This window comes from Mustelus asterias, chromosome 2 (assembly GCF_964213995.1).
Source record: "Mustelus asterias chromosome 2, sMusAst1.hap1.1, whole genome shotgun sequence".
Taxonomy (NCBI): Eukaryota; Metazoa; Chordata; class Chondrichthyes; order Carcharhiniformes; family Triakidae; genus Mustelus; species Mustelus asterias.
In genome coordinates, this window is record NC_135802.1 from 67,198,249 (window position 1) to 67,216,674 (window position 18,426).

General features: G+C 44.0%; 1 protein-coding gene across 1 annotated transcript in view; it reads left to right on the forward strand.

Annotated features, from left to right (window-relative positions):
* LOC144508552 (adenylate cyclase type 1-like) overlaps positions 1–18,426 on the forward strand; it is a 273,546-nt gene that overhangs the window by 208,388 nt on the left and 46,732 nt on the right. Inside the window, exons 12-14 of the mRNA XM_078236602.1 lie at positions 8,886–8,975; positions 12,727–12,983; positions 13,540–13,666. Coding sequence (XP_078092728.1) covers positions 8,886–8,975; positions 12,727–12,983; positions 13,540–13,666 — 474 coding nt within the window. The remainder of the gene's footprint in view (positions 1–8,885; positions 8,976–12,726; positions 12,984–13,539; positions 13,667–18,426) is intronic.

Here is an 18,426-nt window from a genome sequence, read left to right on the forward strand (position 1 = left end):
CTCAGGCAGAGTGGCAACGGACCTCCCCTTCCCCCTCACTGATCTCAGGCAGAGTGGCAACGGACCCCCTCTTCCCCCTCACTGATCTCAGGCAGAGTGGCAGCGGACCCCCACTTCCCCCTCACTGATCTCAGGCAGAGTGGCAGCAGATTCCCCCCCACCGATCTCAAGCCGAGAGCCATCGGACACTCGGCACTTACCTCCTCACTAACTGGAACATCCGAATCGGACTTTTGTGGAGCATGTCTGTTTCGCACCGATTCTGGATGGGCGAACATGGTGGTAAAGGGGGAAGTGCCGGTAAGGTTGGACGTGCAGCCCATTAAGTCAATTTAAATGCATGCAAATACATTTAAATGTCCATCGCGCCTGTTTCGGGTGTGGTCCTGATCGTGGCCATTTTCGGGCCTTGGTAAAGGGGGAACCAGCGTGGAGGCAGGCACAGATCACGCTACTCGCCTCACGCCCGACTTTACCAAATTTGTGCGCCCAAAAATGGGTGCAACATGATGGTAAAATCAGGCCCAAAGTAAAGATTTGGGAGGGGAAGTATATGGGATGGCATGGTGGCACAGTGGGTTAGCACTGCTGCCTCACAGTTCCTGGCACCTGGGTTCAACTCCCGGCTTGGATGACTGTCTGTGTGGAGTTTGCATGTTCTTCCCATGCCAGCGTGGGTTTCCTCCGGGTGCTCCGGTTTCTTCCCACAGTCCAAAGATGTGCCAGTTAGGGGCAATTTAGCATGGCCAACAAACCTGAGTGTCCCGGGATGTGTAGGTTAGAGGGATTAGTGGAGTAAATATGTGGGGTTGTGGGGATAGGGTCTGAGGTGGGATTGTTGTCGGTGCAGACTCGATGGGCCGAATGCCCTCCTTCTGCACTGTAGGGAATCTATGATCTATTCTGTGATGGCAAGAATTATTTAAACCAAGCAAACCCATTTAGATCACTGTCATTGAAAACTTTATTTAAATTCCAAAATTCTGATTTTTCTCTGTAATGAGTCTGCTGCTGTGAAAGCAAACTCTTACTTACCAGTTCAACTCCTCCTGCGTCTAGGTCAAATCTTAGCACACCTTCATTATATCTCTGGTGGCATCGTGGCACTGTTAGAACCTGTAGTCTTTCTTCAGTGCTGCTGCAATTGCTGGTAGGGAAAAGGCAGCCATTTTGCATCATTACAGTGTGGTTCACTGAATTGTCTTAGTTTGATACCTCAGGGCACTTTTTAAAACAACCCATTTACATGATGTGAAGGTCTCTGGCACTCGAGGAGGTAGTGGTAAGCTCCCGTCTTCAAAACAAGCTGAGTGGTTTTTGCTGGGCTGTTTCAGAGGGCAGATTGAGTTGACCACATTGTTGTCAGTCTGGAGTCACATACATACAGGTGGGATCAGGTAAAGGTAAAAGATGTATTAAGATTTTCTAAAGATGTTATCGAACCAGATGGTTTTTTTAGTTTCATGACCAGCTTCTTATTCCAGCATTATCTAATTAATTGTATTTAAATTCCCTGATGTGATGGTAGAATTTGAAATCATAGTCCAATAATGTAATCACGATGCTACCATACTTACTACTTCTAATAACTCAGAAACTCTTAAGGTGCCGGATGCTGTTTCATCATTACCTTACCTGTGATTTCCTTAAATGAGGCATAGTATTTGCTCATTCTTCTGACACTGCAGTGCTGGATGGGCGCACACCTGATGGGTCTGATTGCTTCTCCACCCTTGCAACAGCTTTCTCATTAAGGATGACCTTTACACAGAGAGAAAAGGAGGATGTGTTAGTATTAGGTATGGAGTTATTAGTTCCACATACAGTGTAAAGGCAATGCATCACCTTACAAGTCGGGAGGCAGATGTGGCTGCTGATATTAATGATTGTTTTGCTATAACCCATCACTCAAACCAATTTGAAGGGACCACTTGGGCAAAGCTTTCAATGACCTTCATCTCATTCATCCATGGGTCTACCGTTCACTTCTGATGCCAGTTCTTTTTTGAAGGTTATGGGCTAGTCCACTCCCACAAAATAAAGCAGATGCCCATGACATTAGTCGTGTTATGGACGGGGAGAGAGGCAAACTTGTACTCTTTTATTTTCTTGCCATCTGTCCATCAGCAGAGGGATTTTAATTTTTGAAATAGACTCATAAACACAGTGTTTGTGAGGTCAATTTTAAAAGTGACTGATAGCAAGCTCTCTTTAAGATTAAATCAAAAGTATAGTTTATTCACAAATACAGACCCAAGTAATAATTGCAGCTTTACACACACGCATGCACGCACGCACACGCACGCACACAAGCACAAAAAGATAAAAGAGATTAGTTTTTACAATTATGAATAACTCAAACTAAGTGAAACCACAGATATGGATATCAGTTCCTGTGATTGCCAGAGCCCAGCAAGTCAGAGTCCAGTGAAGGCTCCCTCGTAGAGGAGTTACATTTCAGACAGGTTCAGTTGGCTGAAGCAGAAGTTACAAAATTCCTTTAAAGTTGATGGTGGCGCAGTGAGATGAGGTTGATATACAAAGACCTGTATCCCTGCAAATTGTTTCTATTCAAGTAATCTTCTAATGCCCTTTTGAATACCTCGATGGTACCTACCTCCACCACACTTCCAGGCAGTGCATTCCAGATGTGAACCACTCATTCGAGAACATAGATAGAACATAGAACAGTACAGCACAGAACAGGCCCTACGGCCCACGATGTTGTGCCGAGCTTTATCTGAAACCAAGATCAAGCTATCCCACTCCCTATCATCCTGGTGTGCTCCATGTGCCTATCCAATAACCGCTTAAATGTTCCTAAAGTGTCTGACTCCACTATCACTGCAGGCAGTCCATTCCACACCCCAATCACTCTCTGCGTAAAGAACCTACCTCTGATATCCTTCCTGTATCTCCCACCACGAACCCTATAGTTATGCCCCCTTGTAATAGCTCCATCCACCCGAGGAAATAGTCTTTGAACGTTCACTCTATCTATCCCCTTCATCATTTTATAAACCTCAATTAAGTCTCCCCTCAGCCTCCTCCGCTCCAGAGAGAACAGCCCTAGCTCCCTCAACCTTTCCTCATAAGACCGACACTCCAAACCAGGCAGCATCCTGGTAAATCTCCTCTGCACTCTTTCCAGCGCTTCCACATCCTTCTTATAGTGAGGTGACCAGAACTGCACACAATATTCCAAATGTGGTCTCACCAAGGTCCTGTACAGTTGCAGCATAACCCCACGTCTCTTTAACTCCAACCCCCTGTTAATAAAAGCTAACACACTATAGGCCTTCTTCACAGCTCTATCCACTTGAGTGGCAACCTTTAGAGATCTGTGGATATGAACACCAAGATCTCTCTGTTCCTCCACAGTCTTCAGAACCCTACCTTTGACCCTGTAATCCACATTTAAATTAGTCCTACCAAAATGAATCACCTCACATTTATCAGGGTTAAACTCCATTTGCCATTTTTCAGCCCAGCTTTGCATCCTATCTATGTCTCTTTGCAGCCTACAACAGCCCTCCGCCTCATCCACTACTCCACCAATTTTGGTGTCATCAGCAAATTTACTGATCCACCCTTCAGCCCCTCCTCTAAGTCATTAATAAAAATCACAAAGAGCAGAGGACCAAGCACTGATCCCTGCAGCACTCTGCTAGCAACCTGCCTCCAATCCGAAAATTTTCCATCCACCACCACCCTCTGTCTTCGATCAGACAGCCAGTTACCTATCCAATCGGCCAACTTTCCCTCTATCCCACACCTCCTTACTTTCATCATAAGCCGACCATGGGGGACCTTATCAAACGCCTTACTAAAATCCATGTATATGACATCAACTGCCCTACCTTCATCAACACACTTAGTTACCTCCTCAAAACATTCTATCAAATTTGTGAGGCACGACTTGCTCTTCACGAATCCATGCTGACTATCCCGGATTAATCTGCATCTTTCTAAATCATCGTAAATCCCATCTCTAAGGACCTTTTCCATCAATTTACCAACCACCGAAGTAGGACTAACCGGTCTATAATTACCAGGGTCATTTCTATTCCCTTTCTTAAACAGAGGAACAACATTCGCCATTCTCCAGTCCTCTGGCACCATGCCCGTGGACAGCGAGGACCCAAAGATCAAAGCCAAAGGCTCTGCAATCTCATCCCTTGCCTCCCAAAGAATCCTAGGATACATTTCATCAGGCCCAGGGGACTTATCGACCTTCAGTTTATTCAAAACTGCCAGGACATCCTCCCTCCGAACATCTATTTCCTCCAGCCTATTAGCCTGTAACACCTTCTCTTCCTCAAAAACATGGCCCCTCTCCTTGGTGAACACTGAAGAAAAGTATTCATTCATCACCTCGCCTATCTCTACTGACTCCATACACAAGTTCCCACTACTGTCCTTGACCGGCCCTAACCTCACCCTGGTCATTCTTTTATTCCTCACATAAGAGTAAAAAGCCTCGGGGTTTTCCTTGTTCCGACCCACCAAGGACTTCTCGTGTCCCCTCCTAGCTCTCCTCAGCCCCTTTTTCAGCTCATTCCTTGCTAACTTGTAACCCTCAATCGAGCCATCTGAACCTTGTTTCCTCATCCCTACATAAGCTTCCCTCTTCCTTTTCACAAGACATTCCACCTCTTTCGTGAACCATGGTTCCCTCACTCGGCCATTTCCTCCCTGCCTGACAGGGACATACCTATCAAGGACATCCAGTATTTGTTCCTTGAAAAAGTTCCACTTTTCATTAGTTCCTTTTCCTGACAGTTTCTGTTCCCAACTTATGCCCCCTAATTCTTGCCTAATCGCATCATAATTACCTCTCCCCCAATTGTAAACCTTGCCCTGCCGTACGGCCCTATCCCTCTCCATTGCAATAACAAAAGACACCGAATTGTGGTCACTATCTCCAAAGTGCTCTCCCACAACCAAATCTAACGGCCCGGTTCATTTCCCAGTACCAAATCCAATGTGGCCTCACCTCTTGTTGGCCTAGCCACATATTGTGTCAGGAAACCCTCCTGCACACACTGCACAAAAACTGCCCCATCCGAACTATTTGACCTACAAAGGTTCCAATCAATATTTGGAAAGTTAAAGTCCCCCATGACAACTACCCTGTGACCCCTACACATATCCATAATCTGCTTAGCAATTTCTGTTTTTTCTCACATCACATTTGCTTCTTTAGCAAATTACTTTAAATCTATGCCCTCTCAGTCTTGATCCTTTTACAAATAGGAACCATTTCTCCCTGGCTACTCTGTCCAGCTCCTCATGATTTTGAACACTTCTATAAAATCTCCTCTCAGCCCTGTTCTCTCCGAGGAGAATAGTCCCAACCTCTCCGATTTATCCTCGTAACTGAAGTAATGTGTCCACACAATGAAAGGTGTGAGATTCCATAAGGATGAGGGTTGAGCTTTTGTCTTGTAACTGCTGTTAGAAATTTTCAGAAACTGTAGAAAATCCGTGAATCATGCGACCTGTAGCAGCCATCTTTTGATTCAGCAAAGTCCATTTTCTAAATAAGCAAAAATGTAAGGTTTGACTTAAACGATTGATGATCTCTTTCATGTACTAGGGACATGGCAGTAGTGAAGACAAAGTATTGCCATGAGCTTAGCCCCCATTACTCCTAGAATTAAAAACATTAAATAAGCCTTTGAGTGAGTGAATTTGTTTTGCCAGTGGAAGAAAGCCTTGGTCTTGCTCACTCAACAAATTGGAGCTGCACATTTACTGATATTAGTGAAAGCTGTGTTTTCCAGACTGCAGAGCTGCTGGGCTCTTGCTCTCTGTGCTGAGTACATAGTGCATGGATAGGGCAAACATTCATTTCCTTGCAGTGGACCCTGTTTACTGAAGCTGACATTGGTATCCTTCCCAATTACTGAGCACATTTTTGTCTATTTAATTAGTGATTTATCGATGTGGAATCGAAAGGGGCGGCACGGTAGCACAGTGGTTAGCACTGCTGCTTCACAGCTCCAGGGTCCCGGGTTCAATTCCCGGCTCGGGTTGCTGTCTGTGTGGAGTTTGCACATTCTCCTCGTGTCTGCGTGGGTTTCCTCCGGGTGCTCCGGTTTCCTCCCACAGTCCAAAGATGTGCGGGTTAGGTTGATTGGCCAGGTTAAAAATTGCCCCTTAGAGTCCTGAGATGCGTAGGTTAGAGGGATTAGCAGGTAAATATGTGGGGGTAGGGCCTGGGTGGGATTGTGGTCGGTGCAGACTTGATGGGCCGAATGGCCTCCTTCTGCACTGTAGGGTTTCTATGATTCTATCTTCACTCACTCTACCATTGACGGCTCTGCCCTCAGTTATCAAGGCCCTAAGCTCTTGAATTCCCTCCAGAAACCTCTCCAGCTCTCTTCCCCCTTTCCTCCTTTCAGACACTCCTTAAAACCTACTTCTTTGACCAGGTTTTTGGTGATCTGCCATAATATCTTCTAATGTGCCTCAGTGCCATATTTTGTTTCATAAGAAGCACCTTGGGACATTTTATTGCATCAAAGGCTCTATATCAATACAAGTTGTTTTGTTGTTGTTGTATTTGTTGCTAAGTCATGCTTGCTGCACAGTTATTCTGCTCGAAAGGATCTCAATGCCTCTGAATTGGTTACTTGCTTGAGTGCTATCTCATGCAGCAATCTTCTGTGAAACTGACAGTTCCTGCAGCTCCTAAAAAACCTCCTTACACAACAGTCATCATCTACCAAAAAGCTGTATAGCACCTCTTTAAGTATAAGAGCCCTTTAAGTGTTGCTGAACTGCTCCCCCTTGCACCTATATCTTAGGTTTGGGGTCTAGAAGGGCTTTTTTTAGAGTTTGCCTGTTCCCCTGAGAATGCTACCATAGCTTGTTATTCGCAAAAGCTATTCTTGCTTACTTATAGATCTGTGTAATCTCAATAACTCTACACAAAGTTGTATCTCTACTTCCCACCAGATCTGTCATGTAGTCATTTGACTTGGCATCATAGTTACATCAGTAGTTACCAGGTGCTCCTGATAACACTTTATTCTACAATTAGTACCACCTGTACATTTAAAACTTAGCCAACTCATGTAAATAGTTTGGTTATGTTGAATCCAGTGTGTTGGTCCAGCAGAGGCCTACATGTGGGTACAATTCATTTATTGGCTTGACTGGGAATGTCCCTAATTAATGTGGATTAATAGATTTATTGTCTGTTGGTCATGGTGAGCCAGAGCATATACTGGCAGCGTTTTTCACCCCCATTTGCTACAGGCGTAAATGGCAACAAGGACCCAAAATCTCATGAGAGCCGAAAAATGAGATTTACACCAACGAGAATTCTTGCCGTGAGTGTCCCTACCCCTACCAGTAACGTAACGGGGTTCCTGCCATGCAATGACAGGAACCCCATTTAAATACATTTTAATATGACTATCCGGCTTCCCCCGCTGTATCATCCCATCACATTCACAGGTGGCAGTGCCGGAGCAGTGTCAGTTGGCAATGTCACTGGGACTTCCTTTGCGAAGGTCCATGGGGAAGATCTCTGTGTTAGGGGGGGCTCCTCCGTGTGCGTGGGTGGGAGAGTTACTGCATCCATGGAGTGATCCTTGTTTTTATTTTTATTTCTGTTAGATCAGGGTGCTCCAATCTCTGGAAGGCTGTGTTGCTGGTGGGGTGGGAATTTTTAGAGTCTGCCCCGTTAGTGTGCTGGTGGCACAGTGGTTAGCACTGCTGCCTCACAGGGCTAGGGACCCGGGTTCAATTCCGGCCTCGGGTCACTGTCTGTGTGAAGTTTGCATATTCTCCCTGTGCCTGCGTGGGTTTCCTCCGGGTACTCTGGTTTCCTCCCACACTCCAAACATGTGCAGGTTAGGTGCATTGGCCAGGCTATATTGACCCTAGTGTCAGGAGAATTAGCAAGGTAACTTTGTGAGGTTACAGGAATAGGGCCTGGGTGGGATTGTGATCGGTGCAGACTCGATGGGCCAAATAGCCGCCTTCTGCATTGTAGGGATTTTATTCTCTGGCGTGGGATCTGTCTCTAGCAGTTTATTCAAGTTTTGAAAAAGATGACAGGAGAAGCTGTCAGTGGAGTTGGCGAGCTACTCACCACTTTTCCTGGCCAAAACACCTAGTGAATAGGAAAAATTTCACCCACTGTCTTTCAAAGATAGAATTATTATATCAGGTACTGGGCAATATTTTATTCTGCTGTGAAGTGCCAGCAGCACGTGTAACTGGCCTGTTCCTTCAGACAGGATTTTCCACCGTCTGCGGTGTGTTTTGCGGCAGTGGCGGCAGCCCGCCATTGGCTGGCAGCAGGATTATCCGGCACCACCACTGTCAATGGGGCTTCCCATTGTTCTCACCCTCAACCACCAGGGAACCCATGGCAGGGGGGGCGCTGTTGACAGGACCAGCAGATTCCGCTGGTGGCACCGGCTGGAAAATCCCACCCTTCATGCCCATTACATCCCAAGATTAATTCGAGTCCTGTTTCTCATTGAGAAAGTTTGATTTCAAATGTCAAATACAGTGATACATTTTGAAGCTTCTGAAGCTTTTCTCCTCGTTGAAATATTTAGCTTCCTTTGTCTTTAGGACTGATCTTTGTGTTTTCACCAGGGAATCACACTTGAAGACGGTGTAGGTGAGAGGATCATGACCAGTACATTCTAGGCTCTATTTTCTATCAGTACTTCCCCAACTGTGCTGGAAGTGAATGATCACAGATTACGGCTTATTTTGTGCCATGTTCTTAAAAGGTAGCAGAAAAGTTTGCATTTACGACAAGTGAAATTTGACAAACACAAGATCAAAGTAGGAATATTCCATTTGCAATGTATTCTGAGTATCATTTAGTGAAATATAATTGATTACCTCTTTAGTGTTTTCCAGGGTGCCTGACAATACAAATTCGAACCATTATCTGCGTCTTCATCGTAATCTTAACTTATTCAGTGGCCCAGGGATGTGTGGTAAGCAATTGTCAAGCTATTTTAATTATATCAAATGAATGTCTGCGGTAAAAATGGCATGAACAGAGTATGGATTGGCTTTTGACATTGAAAGCAAATCCTGTTCTTAACTGAGCAACTTTACATTTGGTCATTTTAGACTTGCTACAATAGATTTCGAGCAATGAGCTGTTTTTATGATGCTATTTAATTATCCATCGATGGGACTCTACCGCAGCACCTCAAAACATGCAGAATCATAAGGGCATAGGTTCAATCCCTGGTCTCAGAATTAAATTTACTAATTTCAGTCAGGGCAGTTGTAAAAGTAGGTCCAGTGCCTTTAAATTAAAGAAAGAGAACATCAGGCAGCATTTCTCCTTCTCAATATTCTTATTCGAAATGTTGAGTACATGAGGGAAGAATATTGGCCAGAACATTAGGAAAAGAATAGATCTGGACTTGTATGGATATCATGTGATGACAGAATCAGGTTCCAGGATAATATTCCCACACATGTGTGAATCTTTACACTGAGTACTAACAAGCAAAGCATAAATAATAATGAAGTTCTCCAGGAGAGCCAATGTTAACAGGAATGAAACACAACAATGAGTCTGTGTCTCCAGAATCCTGAAGTTGCATCACCACTACCAGTGAAGTGGATTCTCATTACACTCCGAGAAATGTACAGACTCAGTGATCACTTTTGTGGCCGTTACCCTTTGGGGGCACAGGGTGACACCATCTCAGAGGACTTATAAACCGATATCACGGAAATTTCTCCTGCCATCACTGCTCTAGGTTAACAAAAGACCAGCGATATTCGGATGGATTAGAATGATATACAGCACTCTGAACTTGATACGCTGTCCCATTAATCAGACTTTAATAACTATTCTCATATATTATTAACTTCCATGTTTTACAATTGTCCTTTCTCACAATGCTTTCACGTGCTCAATCTATTTTTATATTTGCTATTTGTTTACAACAGAACTTACATTTGAGGATTTCTCAATTTTTAAGTTTCTTAAGAAGGGAAAGTTAGGAGAGAAAGTGGGAGTGACATTGCTGTTCTAGCAGCTCTTTTCCCACAATGTCCTCTGGATAAGACATTAAATTAAGGTGCTGCTTCCCTATTCAGGTGCCAAGACAGTATTTGAAGATGCACAGTATTTGAAGAGAAGTGTCCTGACCAACATTTCTTCCTTAACTAGGAAAACAGCTAGATCACAGATGTTTGTGGGACATTTCAGGAACAAAAGTAATGCAATTTTCTTACAAAATGACAGTCGTTATTTCAAAAAATAGTACATTTTGTGAAGTGTTTTGAAACAATAAGATAATGCATAAAGAAATGTAAATATTTATTAACATAGAACATAGAACATAGAACATTACAGCGCAGAACAGGCCCTTCGGCCCACGATGTTGCACCGACCAGTTAAAAAAAAACTGTGACCCTCCAACCTAAACCAATTTCTTTTCGTCCATGAACCTATCTACGGATCTCTTAAACGCCCCCAAACTAGGCGCATTTACTACTGATGCTGGCAGGGCATTCCAATCCCTCACCACCCTCTGGGTAAAGAACCTACCCCTGACATCGGTTCTATAACTACCCCCCCTCAATTTAAAGCCATGCCCCCTCGTGCTGGATTTCTCCATCAGAGGAAAAAGGCTATCACTATCCACCCTATCTAAACCTCTAATCATCTTATATGTTTCAATAAGATCCCCTCTTAGCCGCCGCCTTTCCAGCGAAAACAATCCCAAATCCCTCAGCCTCTCCTCATAGGATCTCCCCTCCATACCAGGCAACATCCTGGTAAACCTCCTCTGCACCCTCTCCAAAGCCTCCACATCCTTCCTGTAATGTGGGGACCAGAACTGCACACAGTACTCCAAGTGCGGCCGCACCAGAGTTGTGTACAGTTGCAACATAACGCTACGACTCCTAAATTCAATCCCCCTACCAATAAACGCCAAGACACCATATGCCTTCTTAACAACCTTATCTACTTGATTCCCAACTTTCAGGGATCTATGCACACATACACCTAGATCCCTCTGCTCCTCCACACTATTCAAAGTCCTCCCGTTAGCCCTATACTCAACACATCTGTTATTCCTACCAAAGTGAATTACCTCACACTTCTCCGCATTAAACTCCATCCGCCACCTCTCGGCCCAACTTTGCAACCTGTCTAAGTCTTCCTGCAAACTACGACACCCTTCCTCACTGTCTACCACACCACCGACTTTGGTGTCATCAGCAAATTTGCTAATCCACCCAACTATACCCTCATCCAGATCATTAATAAATATTACAAACAGCAGTGGCCCCAAAACAGATCCCTGAGGTACACCACTTGTAACCGCACTCCATGATGAATATTTACTATCAACCACCACCCTCTGTTTCCTATCCGCTAGCCAATTCCTGATCCAATTTCCTAGATCACCCCCAATCCCATACATCTGCATTTTCTGCAGAAGCCTACCATGGTGAACCTTATCAAACGCCTTACTAAAATCCATATATACCACGTCCACTGCCTTGCCCCCATCCACCTCCTTGGTCACTTTCTCAAAAAACTCAATAAGGTTAGTAAGGCACGACCTACCTGCCACAAAACCATGCTGACTATCACCTATCAATTCATTACTCTCCAAATAACTATAAATCCTATCCCTTATAATTTTTTCCAACATCTTGCCGACAACAGAAGTGAGACTCACCGGTCTATAATTCCCGGGGAAGTCTCTGTTCCCCTTCTTAAACAATGGGACAACATTCGCTAACCTCCAATCTTCTGGTACTATACCAGAGGCCAACGACGACCTGAAGATCAGAGCCAGAGGCTCTGCAATCACTTCTCTTGCCTCCCAGAGAATCCTTGGATAAATCCCATCCGGACCAGGGGATTTATCTATTTTCAGACCCTCCAGAATATCCTGCACATCCTCCTTATCAACTGGAGATATTTACAAAGGAGCCTATATCCACTCCTCAACTTTATAATTCACTAATTCATCAAATAGTTACAGCACAGAAGGAGGACATTCGATCATTCATATCCATACCATCTCTCTATAAGAATTACTCAGCTAATCCCATTCCCCTGCCTTTTCTTCATAGCCCTCCATTTTTTTCTCTTCAGGTAATTATTCAATTACCTTTTGATAGTCCTATTTGAACCTGCTTCTGCCTCACTCTGAGACAGTGAATTTCCAGATTCTAACCACTCACTGCATAAAACCTTTTTTCATGTCCAATCATAATGACTTCTGAAATGAAAGCAAATTACTGCGGATGCTGGAATCTGAAACATAAACAGAAAATGCTGTGAAATCTCAGCAGGTCTAACAGCATCTGAGGAGAGAGAATAGAGCCAACGTTTTGAGTCTGGATGACTCTTCGTCAGACTTCTTACTGGGTTATGCTAATCTACCAATAGTGGAATTTTGAGATATTTAGGGTCATGCTTGTTTCCTTCACTGTAAAAACAGTAAAACTTTTGTAAGTTTTTTAATTCACCTTATCAGTCAATAATGGATTACAAGAACAGTTGGTACAAGCCAGTAATTAAAAAGTAAGCACATAGGAGTCCCATTGCTTCAAACGTTCAATTTCTTACAGATTATAATGTATCAAGATAAAATAGGCACAGTCAATTTTTATTATAGAACTGTAGCATTGGATTTTCTAAGGATTTATTTGAAGGAGAAAGTGACAACACTTGTTACGTTGTTGTGTTTTGCACAGGTTGGATGCATGCCTTGGCTATGGACTACCAACTCAAGCAGCTCCATTGTTATTATTGCCGCTGATGGGCTCAATAAAACAATGATTGAAATGCCCTGTGATGCAGCCCATTATGCTTTTCTTGCCTGTGTTGTTGGAACACTCAGTCTTGCAATATTCCTGCGCATATCGTCATTACCAAAAATGATCCTGCTCCTCATCGTCACTATTTTGTATATAGTAGTTTTTGAGATTAGTGGATACAGAAGAGCAATGGGGTAAGCATTTAATTATTTCAAGATACTATCAATGTAGGTGTCTATTACATTTAAAGCCTGATGATATATTTATCAATATTATAAATTATAAATCAGTGTGGCTAAGTTAGGTTTGCATGGCAAAGATGAGATTATGTTATAAGTAATTATTAAAAAGACAGAAATATTTTCTTTTGTATGTACTGTGCCATACAAAGCTATAGTGGGACAAGTAGAAGAACCACACTATTAAAGTTGAAGAGAAAAGAGAAACAGGATGTTGTTCACTAATATATAGGACCCTTAGCTGTTCTGTGTAGTCACACAACCTTGTTTAAAATTAAGCCTTATAACATCACTGAGTGCAATTTCCAGAATAATCCATAAAGCGAGTGCAAGAATTTGCTTATTTTTTGTACATTTTACAGATATGTAGTCAGCAAAAGGAGCACTTTGATTTGTTCTAACCACAGATACTTAATTCATTATTTCTAACTCTTGCATATATTACTTGGTGAATAGATAATGCTGAACAGTTTTAATAAATGTATCTTTATTGTTCTGTTCATTTCTGAAGACGTGGCTCATTTTATATACGGGGATATGAATCTATCTTGGCAATCCTACTTTTCTCTTGTGCACTTGGTCTTCACTCCAGACAATTGGACCTAAAGTTACGATTAGACTACCTCTGGGCAGTACAGGTAAGCTTTTCGTAAAAAAGGTACTTGCTTTTGGATGTAACCAAACACAACGTGGGAGAAAGAAATTAGACTTATCCATAAAGAGAACAATCTTATACACTGGAAATGTGAAATAGAAAGACAAACAAAGTATTCAGCTGCATCAAAATCAAAAACCAGCAGAAACAGAATATTTTGGCTAATTTTGCTTTGATGTTTCTCTTCCTATCCGCAAATCAGTAATCTTACTTCTGCCTTGGATGCTTTTCATACACGTGTTTTATATCATTTTCATTCTAACAATTTTATAGGAGCAACATAGTCAGTTAAAGTTGCAGCATCCCTGAAGGGTGATGTCCTGTTGGTAATGGTGAATAAATAGGACTGAAAATATAATGTTGTAATAAGGTGCATCCAGCTCTTACCTATGAGGTCTTTGTAAATAAGTGGAATTGATCAATGAGTGATACATAGAACATAGAACAGTACAGCACAGTACAGGCCCTTTGGCCCTCGATGTTGTGCCGAGCTTTGTCCGAAACCAAGATCAAGCTATACCACTCCCTATCATTCTGGTGTGCTCCATGTGCCTATCCAATAACCGCTTGAAAGTTCCTAAAGTGTCCGACTCCACTATCACAGCAGGCAGTCCATTCCACACCTCAACCACTCTCTGAGTAAAGAACCTATCTCTGACATCCCTCCTATATCTCCCACCATGAACCTTATAGTTATGCCCCCTAGTAACAGCTACATTCACCCGAGGAAATAGTCTCTGAACATCCATTCTGTCTATCCCCCTCATCATCTTATAAACCTCTATTAAGTCGCCTCTCATCCTCCTCCGCTCTAAAAAGAAAAGCCCTAGCTCCCTCAACCTTTCCTCATAAGACCTACCCTCCAAACCAGGCAGCATCCTGGTAAATCTCCTCTGCACTCTCTCCAATGCTTCCATATCCTTCTTATAGTGAGGTGACCAGAACTGCACACAATATTCCAAATGTGGTCTCACCAAGGTCCTGTACAGTTGCAGCATAACCCAACGGCTCTTAAACTCAAACCCCCTGTTAATAAACGCTAACACACTATAGGCCTTCTTCACGGCGCTATCCACTTGAGTGGCAACCTTCAGAGATCTGTGGATATGAACCCCAAGATCTCTCTGTTCCTCCACATTCCTCAGAGCCCTGCCATTGACCCTGTAATCCGCATTCAAATTTGTCCTACCAAAATGAATCACCTCGCACTTATCAGGGTTAAACTCCATCTGCCATTTTACGGCCCAACTCTGCATCCTATCAATGTCTCTTTGCAGCCTACAACAGCCCTCCACCTCATCCACTACTCCACCAATCTTGGTGTCATCAGCAAATTTACTGACCCACCCTTCAGTCCCCTCCTCCAAGTCATTGATAAAAATCACAAATAGCAGAGGACGCAGCACTGATCCCTGTGGTACACCGCTGGTAACTGGTCTCCAGTCTGAAAATTTTCCATTCACCAGTACCCTCTGTCTTCTATGAGATAGCCAGTTACTTATCCAATCGGCCAAATTTCCCTCTCTCCCACACCTCCTTACTTTCTTCATGAGCCTACCATGGGGAACCTTATCGAATGCCTTACTAAAATCCGTGTATACGACATCAACTGCTCTACCTTCATCTACACACTTAGTTACCTCCTCAAAGAATTCAATCAAATTTGTGAGGCAAGACTTACCCTTCATGAATCCGTGCCATCACGGATTAAGCTGCATCTTTCCAAATGGTCATAAATCCTATCTCTCAGGACCTTTTCCATTAACTTACCGACCACCGAAGTAAGACTAACCGGCCTATAATTACCAGGGTCATTCCTATTTCCTTTCTTGAACAGAGTAACAACATTCGCCACTCTCCAGTTATAGTTGATAGTTAGCTCAGTCTTTCTAAATATTCATTGCTTCACTGATACTCTGCCATCAATGCTCCTTTCCAAACGTGTCAAACACATTTCAGGCTCCCACCTGGTCATACTGTGTGAGTAAATAGATGAGCAATTTATGCATGAATTGTAGAGTTTGTATAGATTCATATTGTTGAAAACAGGAAAATGAGTGGTGTGGTAGCTTCAGACACAGGCATCTTTATTCTTGGGATTTGGTTGCAAATTCCATCTGCATAAATGGCACAAGAGTCTCCAATCCCTATTGGGTGTTAAGATGCAAAGTTTTAAAGTTTCAAAGGCTCTGGTACGGTTAAGTCCTCAAAATTGCATGCCCCCAATCAATTCCTGTTTGATGGTCTCACTCAGAAATCAAAAGCATGGTTGGATGGGTGGCAGAAATTCTATTGGTGGCCTCAGAGGTTAGTTTAAGGGTCCATGCTGCACTGTGTTACATCTGATTTGCAAAATGGAGGAATGATCATTTTAAAAATCATAAACAGGGAACATACTGAATTACAGGGAAGAATTCGCCGATCTGGCACTATATCCTGTGGTTGGGCAGGAATATAGAGTGTTTTGTGCTGAGGAGGCCGGTGAGAAAACATGCCATACCTTCCGGCCCTGATCTCATCAATTATGCAACCAAGTGTATAGTGCCATTTTCCGTGGCGGGGAAAGCCTGATGATGGGTAGACCGCCATTGTGTCTGGGCGCAATATTCAAAAGGCACATAACATCACTGACCCACTACTGAAGAGAGAAGATGGACCTCCTGAAAATGAAGATGGATCTCTGAGGTGGGAAGATGGACTTCTTCCAGGACACCGAATCTGGAAGATCCACATATAGATGCTCCTCACAGCCACTGCTGTGGTGTTCCAGGGTCCAGGTTTACCAGCAGCCTCCATCCCAAACTCTGGATGCAGCCCTGGGCATTATTCGGGTGAATCCTGACATCTGCATGTCATTCCAGATGTGTTCTGAGCTTGCATGCTTTCCCACTGGCATCACGGAGAATTGGGCACAGGTGGTCGGGCCTTCATCTGCATCCCATTAAAGGGATGCAAATCAGTTTAATGCTGGTCTCCAGGGGGTTTCCCGATCTGCTGTGGCAGGCACCGGGGATGATACCATGGGAAATACACACCGATTTGTGGGCCTCCCATTGTATGTTGCCCTCCACTCCCGCCTAGCTATTGAGCCCGCCACTGGGTGCATGGGAGAATTCTGTCCACACTGTGGCAAACTAGGAAATGTCAAGTTTACCACAGAAGAGACAACACTGGTGAGTATTAATGCTGCTCAACAGAAAGAAAATGTTCCACAACTCCATAGCCTGTTACATAAAATAGGGAAAAAACATCATAGGGTGGAATTCTCCCAAAGAAATTCTCAATGCCGAATTTGCGTAAAAGCTGGAGTACATCCCACTGGTTTTTTCAGCGGGACTTCCAAAATGAATCTCTCACACTCTGTACACTGCATGAATCTCATTAGAAATCAGGAGCGGTGCCTATTCCCGCTGGAGACACTGGCAGCATAGTGCTGAGCGGGCCACAGCACATGCGCTTATCTGTCATAGCGGAGATCGGCACATGCGCAGAAGCCTCGCACTGCTGGCATTCCAATCGCTGGCCAACTCGATTGCTGGCGAGCACAGCAACCTCCATTGCTTGCCCACCAATCCCCACAGCCCGATCACTGGCATCCTAGATATGTCCGGGCCAGTCCCGACCTCCCCCTGCCACCTGGCACACCTCAAACAGCCCCCACCCACCCCCGGCTGTCCTGACCCCCCCTCACTCCTCTGCAATCCTGACCTGAACCCCCCCCCCCCCCCCGCCCCCCCCCCCCCCGCCTCAGCCCCGACCCTCCTGGCAAGCCGACCGCCCCCCACTATGACCATCCCCGATCAGCCCTTCCCTCTCTCTGTCACTGATCCAAAGTGCAGAGTGGCAGCAGGACCCCCACCCCCATCGGACCCTGCTCCCTATAGGCCCTGCCCCTCTGGCCCCACCCCCTTGGCACTGCCCAATGCCTGGTGGGCAATGCCAAGGTGCCCCCTGGGCATTGCCAGTTTGCTCCTTGGGCAGTGCCAAGGCCCAGAGACTTCAGTACTGGGCCCACTAATCAGATTCAAATTAGAATTTAAATATTTTAATCAGCTCCGTGCATATTTCTGGCGCAGAGCTAGCGATGCCCAGAAATCCAACGACTGGAGATGCACGGAAGCTGTGGTGCCCAGCGGGGAGCCCACTACACGACCTCCGCTTATCAGCGCAGTGGGCTGTGAGAATCGCCACCTCCCAAATAATAACTTTGATCTTTTTTAATTGTAAGCACCATTAAGAATGTTTTGCACTGTCTATTATATCTCTTGAATTAACATACTGCTCTGTTTTCCCTCCCCATCTCCTAGCTGGTAGGTGGCTAATGAAGTAACCATTGATGTCAGTCTTTCCTTTAGAATATAAAACCATTGTACAGTCTTAATTCATAGTAAAATGGAAATTAGTAAACAAGACATCCTAATTTTTCAAAAGAGTATGATAAGTTCCCTGTAGTTTGACTAAAATTAGTTTCTAATCTGAGAGAGAAATAAAAAGGCTTAACTTGAAATGGCACACTGGAAGACAAACGAGAGCACGTCGTAAACTGAAATCAAGTTACTTACCAGAATATAAACGAACTACATGCACTTTCATTTTAATGAAATGTTATTCTGCACATTCAGCAAGCGCCTGAATATTACCTTTATCAAGTGATTTATTTATATGTTTTCATCTTGCTTTGTTAGCATTGAGTGGGAGTGAATGTAATAGCACGGTGTCTTGGCTGAAGCTGTGGGAAAGAAA